Raw genomic sequence first — 14235 nt, forward strand, 5'->3', positions numbered from 1 at the left:
GACACATCACAATCACTGGAGGAGATGGTAGGGGCAGAGAGTGCCGATGGTGCCAGCAGCCAGAGGGCTGCAGGGGACGAGGCACATGCTGGGTCCGGCACTGATGACGTGCCTCTGGAGTTGTCCCCAATGCAGCAGCTGCAGGACAGGCAGCAGGAAGCGCATTTGCATCTGGCAGGGTTGCATGAGGGAGTGGTTCAGTTGCTCTCTGCGATGGAGGAGTCTAGGCAGAGTGCACGTGAAGCCATGAACTTCAGGGCAGAGCTTCAGGCTTCCTCCACTGAGAGATTGGCGACTCTCATGGAGAGGGGGTTCAATCGGATGGAAAATCTTCTGATTGGGTTACACTCTAACCTGCAAGCCCTCACAGCGGTACTGGCCATGGGTGGTCATTCCCAATGTGGGAGATGTTGTGGGCACCAAGCATCGGCATTCGGTGCCCCTGCATCTGCGGTGAGCAGGGAGGTTATAGCTGCGAGCTCCTCTCAGGGTGCTCTGGATGAGGGCAGCAGCTCCTCCGCCCCTCTGCCAGTCAGTGTTGCTTCCGTTGAGGCGGCGACAACTGGGGAGGTGCCAGTTCTGGAACTGGCCACTCCCTCCCAGGCGGGGCCATCACAGGCTCCATGGGCCATAGGACACCTGCCAAGGTCATCGACGCCAACCGGACAGCAGAGTCAGCAGGCTGTCTCACAAGCCACTCCAAGCGATGGGGCGGCACCTAGACGTAGCATCCGAAAATGAAAGCATAAGGCACGTTAGGCACTCAACGGGTATCTCACTGATAATTTTGTGTTGGCCTTAGAATAGGGAAAAAATTCTTCTTATTGCAACGGAGAAGTCTGTGTTTTTTTTTGGACATAATAAAGTCCACTTTTCTGACCATGGCTGAGGATGTTTCCTTTGTGGTGCATTTTTCTTTTTCACAGACATATCATGAGTGTTTGAGTGGACATTAATGTTTCTGTATTAAGCCCTTATTTGCAGCTGATCAGGTGGAAGAGGTAGCACCCAAGTGCCACGTGTGGATGTTCCAGGCAATGCTGCTCCTGCTGATCCATGTGTGTGGAGCTAGCTGAAGGTTCTTTGGATTAAATTGTCCCGGGTGTCCCTGCCTCCTTGGTGTAAATGCGGGTCAGCATGCTGCCCCTCATCATCGCCCTGTGCTTCCTCATCCTCTGAGGCACTGCTGGATTCATCATGTGCAGCCTCATCCAGGGCATCAAGGTCTTCATCATCAACTGCATCCCCCCTTTCCAGCGCAAGATTGTGCAGAGCGCAGCAGACTACCACTATCAGAGAGACACGATCTGGGGGTTACTGGAGTGCGCCCCCTGAGCGGTCCAGGCAACGTAAGCGCATCTTGAGAAGACCGATGGCTCTCTCCACCACAGCCCTTGTGGTGCCCTGTCTCCTATTGTACCACTGCTCAGCTTCTGTTCTTGGATGGCGGAGAGGCGTCATGAGCCACCTTTGCAGGGGATAGCCCTTGTCACCCAGCAGCCATCCATCCAGCCGAGCCAGAGCACTGAAGAGCCCCGGCACCTGGGAGTGTCTGAGGATGTGGGTGTCGTGGGAGCTGCCTGGGTACCTTGCACAGACTTGTAGAATCAGCATCCTGTGATCACACACTATCTGCACGTTCATGGAGTGGAAGCCATTCCTGTTGACGAATGCACCGGGCGCACCTGCTGGCGCCTTGATGGCCACATGTGTGCAGTCTATTGCACCCTGGACGCGGTGGAAGCCAGCAATGGCTGCGAAGCCTCTGGTTCGCTGTATCTGACTTGCCTGGTCACAGCGGAAGTGGATGAAGATCAATACCCGTCTGAACAGAGCGTCTGTAACCTGCTTGACACAAGTGTGTACAGCTGATTGAGAGACACCGCAAAGGTCACCCACCAACCCCTGGAAGGAGCCAGAGGCATAGAAGTTTAGGGCAACTGTGACCTTCAGAGCCGCTGGCATGGGGTGTCCACCCACACAGTTAGGGGTGATCTCAGAGCCAATCATCTGACAGATATAGTTGACTGTCTCCCTTGAGAGTCGGAGCCTCCTTCGGCATTGCACCTCAGTCATATTGAGGTAGCTGCTTCGCCGCCTGTATAACCTGGCAGCAGGATAGTGGTGTCTTCTGCGGTCCCTTCCACCTTGGACAACCTCTTGGCCCTGCGCCCCTTATGCCTGCCCCTGGCCTCCCAAAGGTGGCTGCCCTGGAGGCTGATTGTCCAGTATGGCCTCCTCCTTATTCTATCCCTTCCTTCCTCCTCAGAGGAGCTGCCTCCAGTGGAGATGTCAGAACCCATACGCAAGCCAAATGGAGGCCTCCGGAATGCTACAGGCCCGAGAAAGATTACTGTCCGCAGACTGGTTTTAAAGTACACAAAAAGATCTTGGAAATCGATGTGAACTGCTAACAATCACACAGGCAACTTTAAAACACTTTCTGCAATTAAAACTTCGTGGAAAACATGAACAACCCCTCTAAGTCCACATATCCCGCCAGTGCATGAGTTTTCTTAAAAAATCTCCTACCCACCTGCCCATTGGGCCCATGTGCTGACCCGAAGGTCACACAGGCCCCTCAAAATCCAGGACAATTGGCAAGTTAAGGGCCTTAACGAGGCCTTTAATTAATGGCGGTCGAGTGTCCCGCTGCTGAGTGCGCCCGCCGACCGAAATATCGCGATGCCGCGCGTTGACGTTGGGACGCTCGTGCGATATTTTAAGCGCTAATGTGCGGGCTCCACCACCCACACGTCAGCTGGAAAATCCTGCCCATCATTACACATTATTCAGTGAAAGTCAATATATTTTCAGATTATAAAGTGGCAAAATGTGTTCACCCATGCAACACTTGTGATCAGAATTTCTTAACTTTTCTAGGCCTACACTTCTTCTAGGAGCTGCCCTGACATCAGCAGCAGGGATAGAGACAACCTGTGCAATGGTTGGCCCTGTTGCCTTTGATGACTTCAGCGTGGGTTCTCTGCAGAGCTGAAGCATCGGGGGCACTGGCTTATTTTGGCTGTCCTGTGGGCCAGCTGCTCCTTCTGCGGTGACAGAGGACAAAGTTGAGGGGATCACAGGGAAAGGGGACTTGGAGGGAGTGAACAGCCTCTGAGATTCCTGAGCAGATGACCCCGGGGTGTCCAGCTGCCACTCCTTCTCTCTTCAGGTGCCCAAGGGCACCAGCCTGACTCCTTGAGGTGAAGGATCACCTGGAGTGACGTCGAGGTGTCCCGTTTCCCTCTCATGTTGCCACTGCAGAAATGTACCCATGGGGCAGAATTTTCTGCCTGTCGGGTGGGTGGGCCCGACCCAATCTCGGGTGGGCGGGGAGACGATCCCCGCCGGAGAAGTGGGCCCCGCCGCCATTTTAAGTGGGCAGGCCTGCCCAGCGAGACGTCCAGCGGGAAGTGCTCTGCGCGGGCGGGGGGTGGATTCCCCAAAAGCGAGAGTGCGCTCTTTTGCGCATGCGCACGAAAGAGTGCACATCTCCCTGAGGCTAAGTGCTGCCTCAGGGAGATCGCTTACACTTTTAAAAATATGAAAAATAGAAAAAAATAATCCCTAACATGTCCCCCACAAGAGATGGGACACGCTTATAAATTACAGTAAAACTTTATTAAACATTTAAAAAATCTGCATGAAACCTCATCCCGCCGGTGGATGAGGTTTCATGTTTTTTCTATTCCCCGCTGGGGCTCCTGGCCTGCCCCCCAGCCTTAAGGTTGGACGGGCAGGTCTTTTAATTGTATAATTGATCCTGTCAATTGTCTCAATTGGCCATTGACAGGTCAGCGGGCGCACAGCTGATTTTGATGTGCCCCCACCTTCCTGAAAATTTAAATAGGGCGGGATGATGGGGGTTCCGCCCCACGTCATCCCGTGTCATTTTAAGCGTCGGCGAGCAGGCCCCGCCACCTGCTCACCGACGGCAAAATTCTGCCCATGTGATGGAGTGCATCTCCGGATCCTGCTGGACCAGGGTCTCCATGGTATCCACCATCCTTCCTATGGAGACCTCCATATGTGCACATGCGGGCACCACTTCATCAGAGAGCAGGCAGATGCACTCATCCTACTTGCGAGCCACTCTGTTGAAGGCTCCCAACAGCTCTGCATGATTTTCCCCCGACTTCTGCTGACTCTCCACAATGAGTTTGAAGGCCAAATCCAGAGGCTCGTCATCTGACTCGAACCTCATAGATGCCTCTTCCCCAGCAGTCCTCCGAGTGCTGGGCTGCTCAGTTGAACCTGCCTCTTTCGATTGCATGCACATGTCTGTGCGGTGACCACCAGATTGTGAACCCGAGCCTGCTCCAGATTTAGGTCCCACAGAGGTGTATGTCTCTGCGCTGGTGGAGGGTGTCGGCATGCACTGTGATGGGTTTTCCAGGCTGCTTATTTCCAGCTCTTCACTGGTAGAAGTGCCCTCTTGGCTGGTGGTGATGATGTGGATGGGGCTGAGGGACTGGTTGGCTGAGGGCGTCAGCCGCTTGGCAGAGCTCCCTGTGAACAAAAGTAGAGATAATTAGTGCATGGCAGCACAGTCAAAAGCAGGAGAGAAAGCACTCACATTTGCTTTGAGAGAGGGATGATGTGGTGCAGGATCCTCATGTGGGTATTCGTTGCTGACCTTACTGCCGCTGCAGGCACGGGCCACGTCCTCACCAGTCAGCACGATGGCACGTTCCTCAAAGTGAGTGAGGAGCCTAATGTGGGCCACTCCACCCCTGGTCTGGGCCCTCCCCCTGCTGTTGTGGGCCAGCTTCTCCTGCATGAAAACAAATGGAGAGAGTGTGAGCAGGACACATGGCACTGTGTGGAATATTTGTGTGGTGAGCGGAGCCATGGACGAGATGAGGACGTGAGTTCCAGAGGATATGAGCCTGATGGAGATGTGAGGGTGTGTGTGAGAGTTAGTGGTGTTGTCCCTTGAGGTGTGCGATCCCTGTGTGATGGGTTTGTGAGTGTGTGAGTTGAGAGTGATAAGATGGTTGACTTCCTCTGGCAGAACGGATGAAAGCATCCATCCTGGATGGCTGACCTCCTCTGTGCTCCAGTGCCATTGACCACTGATGCCACTGCCTTCCAGGCCGGATAGGTGACTCTGGCCTACGGCCAGAACAGGGGTAGTGGTCATCGTAGTGGCCTTCCACTGTGTCCAGCCGGTGCCCCAGAGAGGCGTCACTAAAGTTGGGGGCTGCCGTCTTCTTTGTTTTCAGGACCATCTGTCGCCTGGAGCAATCCTGATCCGTAGACATGAAGTGGGTTGCACTCCTGTGTGCTTTAAATATGGCGTCCAGAGCAAGAAAGCGCTGAGGCCATGGCAGGGCAGGCAAATACGAGCCTGCCCACCAGAGTGTTTATCGTGAATGTATTATTAATGAGGCGGGACGTGCCGAGAATGGGACGATATGGCATCAAAACCCGTCATTGCGGCCGACGGGTAAAACAGCTTTTTTCCCGCTCGCGACCACACTTTGTGCAAATCTAGGGCGATTCCGCCCATTTTCTCTACTCACTGAACCATGAAGGGAGCCCTTAATCCTTGTATTGTGCTTTATTAACCATTACAGAAAAGTATTTTTAGAAATTATATTTAAAAATAAAGATGTAATATTTTTGACAGTGAAAAGGCTACTTCAGATTGTTAAGTTTTGGGATACTAACTCACTGCATATTAACTAACATGCATGTTTTTCCTGAGTAACAGAAGTGAGTAAGATTACAGTAACCGATTTCTGCTTGTGGAAAGGGTAAGTGACCTGTTATATAAACACGCTGTATTCTTCTAAACTAAACTATGAATTCAGTAAAAAAAATGACAAAACTAGCAATCTACTTAAAGAATTTAAGAATGGCCAGAGACTGAATTCCCAGAACAACTTATTGTTGATGATTAGATTCAAAGATGCATATTGTTTGGCTACGTCTTGCATGCTGACCCATTAATTTGATTGCCCAATGTCGAGTCATATGACGGAACTACTCTGGAAGCAGAGTGTGCTCTTTTAATATCTGCAGCAGGAGAGAAAGAGACAACCAAACCAAATGCTTTGTGGGTGAAAACAAAGGAATGACAGAACATTCATGATGTATTGGACTATCTCAGGACTTCACTAATCAGAGCTGGATTCTGAATCATGCATAATGGAAATTTGCTTAATTCTCAGCAACTAGATGGTGCACAGTAGTATTTTCTGTTTGTCAAGGAGACAATAGAATTACATTCCATCCTTCTGACAGCATAGTATTTGCATGATGGCCCTAAGCACCGCATTATGATGAAAAGAGGCAGTAGAGCATGGGCCGCACTAAACAACTAGGATTAAAATTATAGCAACATCGTAGGGGTGGGGTGGGGGAGAGTATTGAATAGTTGGTAGTCCATCATTTCATCTCTGAAACCTGTGCTTCAATCTAACCCACAGTGCTGGGTTGGAAGGCTCTGCTGATAATAAGGAAAATATTAAAAATATATGTTTTCAAGAGACCCAATGTTTCACCATAGGTAAGTATGAGGTAAAATTTAACTAAGTAAACTAACGGCGTTGCATATTATTTGGAAAAAAGCATCTAAATAGGTTAGAAGAAGAAAGGGATCTCAAACTACAAATATACAAATCACTAAAAGTAGTGATGTAGGCTAATAAAGTCATACAAAAGCAAACCAACCACTAGGGTTTATTTCCAGGGAGATAGAATTGAAAAGTAGAGAAGTTATGTGAACGTTGTATCGAACCTTGGTTAGGCCTGAATCTTCGGCTCGGCGAGCGGGGGCATAAAATGACGTACGGTGACATCGGGCGGGTGTCCCGACGTCGCCCCGCGTCATTTAGATTCTCAGTTCGGCAGGCGCGCAGCCAACTGCCCGTCCAACCTTAAGATAAAAACAAAAAACTGCGGATACTGGAAATCCAAAACAAAAACAGAACTGTTCAGTAGAAGGGTCATGAGGACTCGAAACGTCAACTCTTTTCTTCTCCGCCGATGCTGCCAGACCTGCTGAGTTTTTCCAGGTAATTCTGTTTTTGTTTTTGTCCAACCTTAAGGTTGGCTGGCAGGAGAGGAGCCCAGGCGGCCTTCACATTTTTCATGGAACCTCATCCACGGGCGGGATGAGGTTTCATGAAGTGTTTATAAATTGAATAAAATTTTTTATAAAAATTCATTGACATGTCCCAGCTCATGTGACACCGTTGCATGAGGGGACGTGTCTTAAAACTTTTTCTTTTCTTTATAAAAATTTGGGAACTTAAACTAATCTCCCTGAGGCAGCTCTGTGCCTCAGGGAGATTTCTACACTCTTTCGCGCACGTGCCTTAATTGGCCTGCCCACGTAAAATGGCGGTGTGGACCCGATAGGGGATGCCGATTGGGTCCATGCCCGCCCCTGCCCGACCCCGCAAAAACCCCCCGACAAGGGGAGAATTCTCCCCTTGGAGTTCTGTATGTTATTCTGGTCATAAAAAGGATATAGAGGCACTGGTGAGGTGGAAAATAAAATTGACAAGGATGGTATGAGAAATTTGTAGATATTAGACATGGCTGAAGAGCCTGGGTCTCTTTTCTCTTGAAAAGAGAAGGTTGAGTGGTGACCTAATAGAGGTCTTTAAAGTTATGAAAGATTTTGAAAGAGTAGATACAGAGAAAATGTTTCTACTTGTGGGAAAGAGCAAAAGTTGAGTCCATCAATATAAAATAATCCCAAGAAATCAAATAAGGAATTCAGGAAAAAATTCTTTACCCAGAGTGTGGTGAGAATGTGGACCTTGATAGCACAGGGAGTAGTTAAGGCAAACAGTATAGATAGGCTTATATAGCCTCCCTTAAGAATATGAGGGAGAAGGGAATAGAATGTTATTCTCATCAAGTTGTTTGGGGAAAGAGAGGAGGAGAGTTGAATAGAGCATCAATGCCAACATGGATTGGTTGCTGGACTAAATGGCCTTTATCTGTGCTGTAATTTTTTGTAATTCTAATTAGTAGTTTCAATGTGCAAAATCATCTCAAAGTTTTTAACAATTATTTACTCTATATTTTCAAATATTTCTTTAAGAATTTTCGGTATCTTTGCTCCTATAATGTTGAAAAACATTATTGTACTGTTGCTCTTCTTCCAAACAGATGGTCACAAACACATACAACGTAGGTTTCAATAGATTATTTTCCACTAACAGAATTTGTAATGTTGTGTGGCGATCCTGCAAATCATCCACAATTGGCTGTTGTCAACATGGATAAAATGTGCTTTCAGACAATTCAATGTGATGTATTAAAAAGATTTAATACTAGCTCAGCCACAATCAACAAGGTACTGAAACATAGAAACTACAATATCGAATTATATCATTTTCAAATGCACAGAAATCAAATATATTTTGAATTATATTGGCTGCTTTCAGTACTTTTGTGACCGCTTTATGATTTTATAATCGTAAGTCTTACATCAGCCTTGTACCCAAGATTTAAGTCTTGTACCATTTACACCAGACCTATTGGTAAGTTCACCCTATTATTAAAGTCCACCTTGGAAACAAAATGAAACTCAAACCATCCTTATCACAGAACCAAAATATATTGTACAGCGCCGGAAAATCACTGTTGCTCGGTTTATATTTTTTGTAAGCTCAGGGCCTCTTTTGTATTCCATCTCAGGTTTTCATGTTGGTTTCCAGCGTTCACAGTTTCTTGTCTGGAACAGATGGATGTTCTGAAGAAGATGTATCCGTGACTGAGTTTTGGCACCATTACTAATAGTGTGTTAATATACACCCAGGCTCACTAGCTCTCCTCTTGCAGTTCCTAACCACCACCCTTTCCCATCAACTCCACAAATAGTATTATCAGCACTCAATGTTTATACAGAGGTATATATATATAAAATGCAAAAAAGACAAAATGCTGCTTATGTTAATCCTAAATCTTTTTTAACAGCTTTAAATGTAGCATTAAGGATGAGATGCCCTCTAATATATATCCATTCAGATTTCTAAACTGAAAATGATGTCACACCCAGTGAAATGGTTCTGATTTAAAATTTATTACAAATAGCAATATATAGATCAGCAATTTACAAACAGATTTATTTAATTTCAGTATTAAATTCTATTGTGAGGAAGAGTCAAAAATATGAAATATCAATCATAAGTTTTAAGGTGAAGTTATTATTTAACAATTATTGATGAGGAAGAGGAAACTGTTCATCAAAGTATCCGCAAAAATAGCTGTTGAAAAACTAAGAATAAACATTAGTGAAACACTATGATAAAATCCTAACTATATGTACTGGTGAACTTTAGTAATTTTGGCAAGCCATTCATCAGCAGACCTTGTTTCATTTTTCAGGTTTTAATTGTAAAAGATGTAACTTTAGAGAGTTGGGGATTATCCCAGAGATACTAGCTCATGCAGTTGATAAAGTAATGGTGAAATTAGCAACTCTCAATGCAGCCTTTATCCACAGATATTAGGATGGTGGATTATTGACATCATGCAATTTCAGGGTATTCCCGTGCACATGTATATTATTTTTTAATAGAAAGGCATATCTTAGCTTGACAGAATCTAATTTGGTTCACTATCAAGCGTAGCATTCAATCCTCTTCTCAACATACTGATAATTCAATACATAATGTAGTGAGTGATAGCTTATATAACATCTAGATAACTATTTATAAACAAAATGTAGTTTCATCAGGCTCAGTAGCTGAATGGCCTTTTCTCATTCCACTTTTCCTTATATTTCTACAATGAAATTAGTTGATGTTCTGAGTGTAAGTATTGTTCCATTGCCCAACACACTTGCTCCTCATTTTGATCAGCAAAAGTACATTGTTCAAAATTAGATAAAAGGTTACCTTTCCTAAAAGTGGAAAAGGCTAAAAGCCCTTGAAGGCTGCAAGTCTTTTAATTTCTAAGGAAGAAGTATTTTTCAGCACATGTTTTTTCTAAAGTAATCTTTTTCCAAATCAGTGCAAAATAAATCACATGCAAAAATGATTAATTGCGCCTCTACTTTAAATCCTGATTAGCTTACTATATTCTGTTCTAGTACTTATGGACTTTATTGAATGCCTACTGTGGCCTTCAATAGTTTAGCATGAAATGCTTCTTTTGTATTCACATATACTCTTTTGTGAAGGTTTCTGTCTAGCACTTTGGAGAATTAAACATTCAGCTGCAAGGGAAGACTTTGTGCTAGGTCAAGGAATCATTTCATGAAGATTTTTTTCTGTTTATCCATAAGTTGGATTCACATTTTCAATTCTAAAGTTCTACTTTTTTTTATATGCGTGTGTGTTTTGTATTATAGCTCCTATCAGACATTTGGCTATTTTATAGTTTCCTCTTAGTTTCATAAATAAAGTGCTGCCTTAAAATTTGAGAGCTTATTTTGTTCTGCTAAATATCAAATATAATAAACCTCCAAAAATGTTGCATTATCTTATTACCTAAAATTACTTGTGCCAGTAATGATCCCGAGTAAAATGGAAGGCAAAGCAGTATTGATTTTCTAACTGCCTAAGTCTATGTGAATCCTGAATTACGGCTTCATTAGAAACTGTATTCTTTTTATATCCACTTTTGAAGTTCTAAGTATTATATGTAATATAACTATATAACTTATTGTGCAGAATTACACAGTAGTATGTATAAAAAAATCTCGGATTTGCGCAATGCAAGCAAAAGTTCATTTCTGCACAAGCTTCTGCCCGAAACCCTTGATGCTGTCCTGTGCTTTGGAAGCAACAGAGTTGATAGCAGTTTGCGTTTGTTTTGATGCTTCTTCAGTAGCTATGGACATACATGAAAATAAAAATAGGTAAGTAGAATTCAATATCTCTACACAGTCACTGTAAGCCCCTGTCCTCCTATATCGGCTTATACTTTCGACATAGTTGTGTTAGGGCTTCCATGATAGTTGAGTGAGTAGCTGAGCCCAGGAGACTGGTAAATTCCCAGGTTTAATCTATGGTATATGTTGAATTAACTGACCATAGCCAGGATGGCAGCAGCAGTGCCACAGTTGGCTGAAACTCTTTCGAGTTATCAACAGTCACAGATTGCAACTCTTTCGAGTACAATCACAGTTCTTGGTTTCCGGGAGTGGGATATGAACCCACAACCCTCTGATTCAAAAGCGAGGGTGCTATGAACTGAGCCACAGCTGACACCTCTTTTATAAAACTCTTTACAGCTAATGAAGTACTTTTAACCCTTTCGAGTACAATCATAGTTCTTGGTTTCCAGGAGTGGGACATGAACCCACAACCCTTTGATTCAAAGGTGAGGGTGCCATGAACTGAGCCACAGCTGACACCTCCCCCCACACAGTTGGCTGAAGGGCTCCTGGATTACACAGGAGTGAAACGACCAGGGTTCCCACAGCTGATAATGATCCAGTGATTGCTGATGGAAGTGTATGTGCTATTGGGTGAGGGCAGAATCAGCCCCAGTTGTGTGTCATATCAGCCTGTCATATTACTTAATCCAGGTTTGAAGGTCGACAGACCATTTACAGTGCTATTCATTTTAATTGTTTTATTGTATTCTTTCAATAACTACAGATTTGTCAGATGCAACTAATAGTCCAAAAGGTCCACACTAGGAATCAGTAAGGGTTCATAAAAAATCTATTGACATCACTTAAACATGAAAACATATCGGGGAAGCCAATTTAAAAAGTGTGGTTTTAAGAAGTTAATGATTTAGGAGTTTATATTTATGTTATTCTCTTTCTTTCAGATGCTAGTTGACCTGTTGTACTTATACAGTACTTTCATATTTTATTTAAAAGAGCAACACAACTTAAGAATATTTTAAGAAAAGTTTAGATGTATACATGATTTAAAACATAGCAAATTCAATTAAACAACGTTCCCAGAATTTCAATGACAAGGTTCGAGTTGATTTTAGGAAAACCTCTCCCCCATCCTCCCTCCCATTAAAGTTATAACATTACAGTTCTATATTCATTGAATTGAAATGCATTTATATCTCTGAATTAGAAGCCAAAAAGGATTCTTTTTGGCAACTGGATTCTTATGGTTAACAGATTAAACAGGAAATTAAATGCTAAATCATTGTTAGCAAAACATTCGTTAGTAAGTTCCATTAAACTAAATAATTCAATATGATACAAAAGCAAACTATTGTGAATCCAGGAATTCTAAAATAAAAGTTGAAAATACTTAGCGGGTCAGGCAGCATCTGTGAAGAGAGAGTTAACATTTCAGGGAAATGACACTTCATCTATGAGATGTCATTGAACTGAAGTGTTGTTTCTTCAAAGATGCTACCTGAGTTTTTCCAGCCTTTTCTGTTTTAATTCCACAAAGAACTGGCTTTAGCATTAAAATATTTGTGTACTATGTGTTACAATAGAAAATTATGTGTTAAAAACTTCCCTTACAACAACTAACATATATCTTATTATTTTACTGTGTTAAAGTAGTGTTTCTGACCAATTTTCTGCCATTTAATTCCTTTCACACCTAATGGAGAAGCAGAATATTTCAAAGAACATTTTAACCTGTGTTATGGCTTTTCAATGTTTGTGAAAGATTGAGTTGTCAAGCAGTGGAGAGCTCAATTCACTGAGATACCTGTTTTAGTAGTTTCCTTGGATGATTCGGCCACTTGTTGAACTGCCTCTTGAGCTGCCTGCACTAAAAGGTGAGGAAAAAGTTTAACTTTAAAAAGAAGTAACGTGATTATACTCTCCTGAGCTTCCATGTGAACCCCCCTCCATTTTGTTTGCCCAGTTACTAACCTGTTGTGTCTGCCATTCCCTTTGCAGCTGTCTGTGTTGTGTTCTTCAGCTCTTCAAATGATTTTTTCATTGATGCCATATTATTCTGTTCTCTCCTGCTCTATTGCAGTAAATGAACTAGCAGCAACTACACTTGGGGAATCTGTTCTGATGCAAGGGGTTTAATAGTTTTGCTGTGAATGCCCCAGGGCTGAAATTTGACAAGGCTACACAAACCATGATTAGTGGTGCAGTTTTCTTTGAAAAGGATGAGATTAATAGAGTGTTCAGTAAAGGCAGCTTAGCGTGTGCTTTGTTTATCACCATTTGCAAACGAGTGCATTTTTAAATGGAGTTGCTGATCTCGCATTTTACAGTAGAGTTTGAGCTCATGCTCTGTAGCTCGTTGCCAATGAAAGTGGCATAATCTGAATCCTAAATGGCTCAGTCTGAAACCGACAGCTGCTGCAATTGCTGGATCTAGTTGAGCTGTTCACACTAGCTCAGTAACAGTGAGTACCATATGGGTTGGGCTAGTTGTGAACTGCACTAATTGCTAAGCCGATTTGAAAAAAGCAACACAGGTTAATGGTTTGGTCTCTTTATAGCGGATTTTGCATGTTTTTCTCAGAGCTGGTCATTGATACCTCTATATAGTATTGAAAATTAGATATTAATGTGAACTTTTATTATAGAATACTTGTACTATTGGGTGGTCTTTTAACATAGCAGCAAAATTGTACACTTTCCAATGCTTTCTTTCATGGATTCACGTTTTATCACTGGCTGCTGGTGCTTAGATTTTGCAGTCAGACTATCCGATGTGTTTTATCACTTCCTAACTAGATTACTAGTTGAGTGTCCCACCACAGAGAAAGGAGCTGTCCTGCCACTTACTGCTGACCCCTCAAGCTGAGCTAGAATGTGCAGAACCTGTCTCTATTGTTTGATGCTGAGCTCAGTTTCATATTTGATGCTTTACCAAAAGTAAGTCTTCAACCTCTGCGATGTTGCTTACCTCCCACCACTCCTTACTTTTCTCCACTGATAAAACCTGAGGCTGTGTCTTCATCATGTGAGGGGCTAAAGCCTCACACTGTATATTCTTATAAAATATATATATATGTGCTCATTGCTATCTATTTTAAAACTGAACAAAGACCTTTAAAATAGTTGAACCTATTTCTGTCTCTGACCCCTGAACAAAATAAGCTAGCAGATGTGGAAAAACTTGCACCTCGTCATCTCCGAGGAGCCACTAATAACAACCTATGGGCTGCACCGCCCTAATTCAAAGAGAACTATACAAAGGCCATCTGCATTTAATAACCCAGGCTGGCCAACAGGAGATGGATCATCTGCTAAGACAAACCCCACAACCTTCCTTTCAATTTCTAATGGCTGAGGCATTTAACAGTCTTTGGAATCCAGACGATGGATACAAAGCTTTTACTAAAGACCAGATGGAGAGGTGG

At 43.7% G+C, this 14235-nt stretch overlaps 1 protein-coding gene across 1 annotated transcript; it reads right to left on the minus strand.

Annotated features, from left to right (window-relative positions):
- Window positions 1-8272: 8272 nt before the first annotated feature.
- adirf (adipogenesis regulatory factor) lies at window positions 8273-12938 on the minus strand. The gene is made up of 3 exons (XM_078550768.1): window positions 12782-12938; window positions 12615-12677; window positions 8273-10803 (listed from the first exon to the last, which is right to left on the minus strand). The coding sequence occupies exons 1-3, from the start codon at window positions 12858-12860 to the stop codon at window positions 10700-10702; spliced, it is 246 nt and encodes an 81-aa protein (XP_078406894.1). The 5' UTR covers window positions 12861-12938; the 3' UTR covers window positions 8273-10699.
- Between the last annotated feature and the right edge of the window lie 1297 nt (window positions 12939-14235).

This window comes from Cetorhinus maximus, chromosome 10, assembly GCF_964194155.1.
Source record: "Cetorhinus maximus chromosome 10, sCetMax3.hap1.1, whole genome shotgun sequence".
Classification (NCBI taxonomy): Eukaryota; Metazoa; Chordata; class Chondrichthyes; order Lamniformes; family Cetorhinidae; genus Cetorhinus; species Cetorhinus maximus.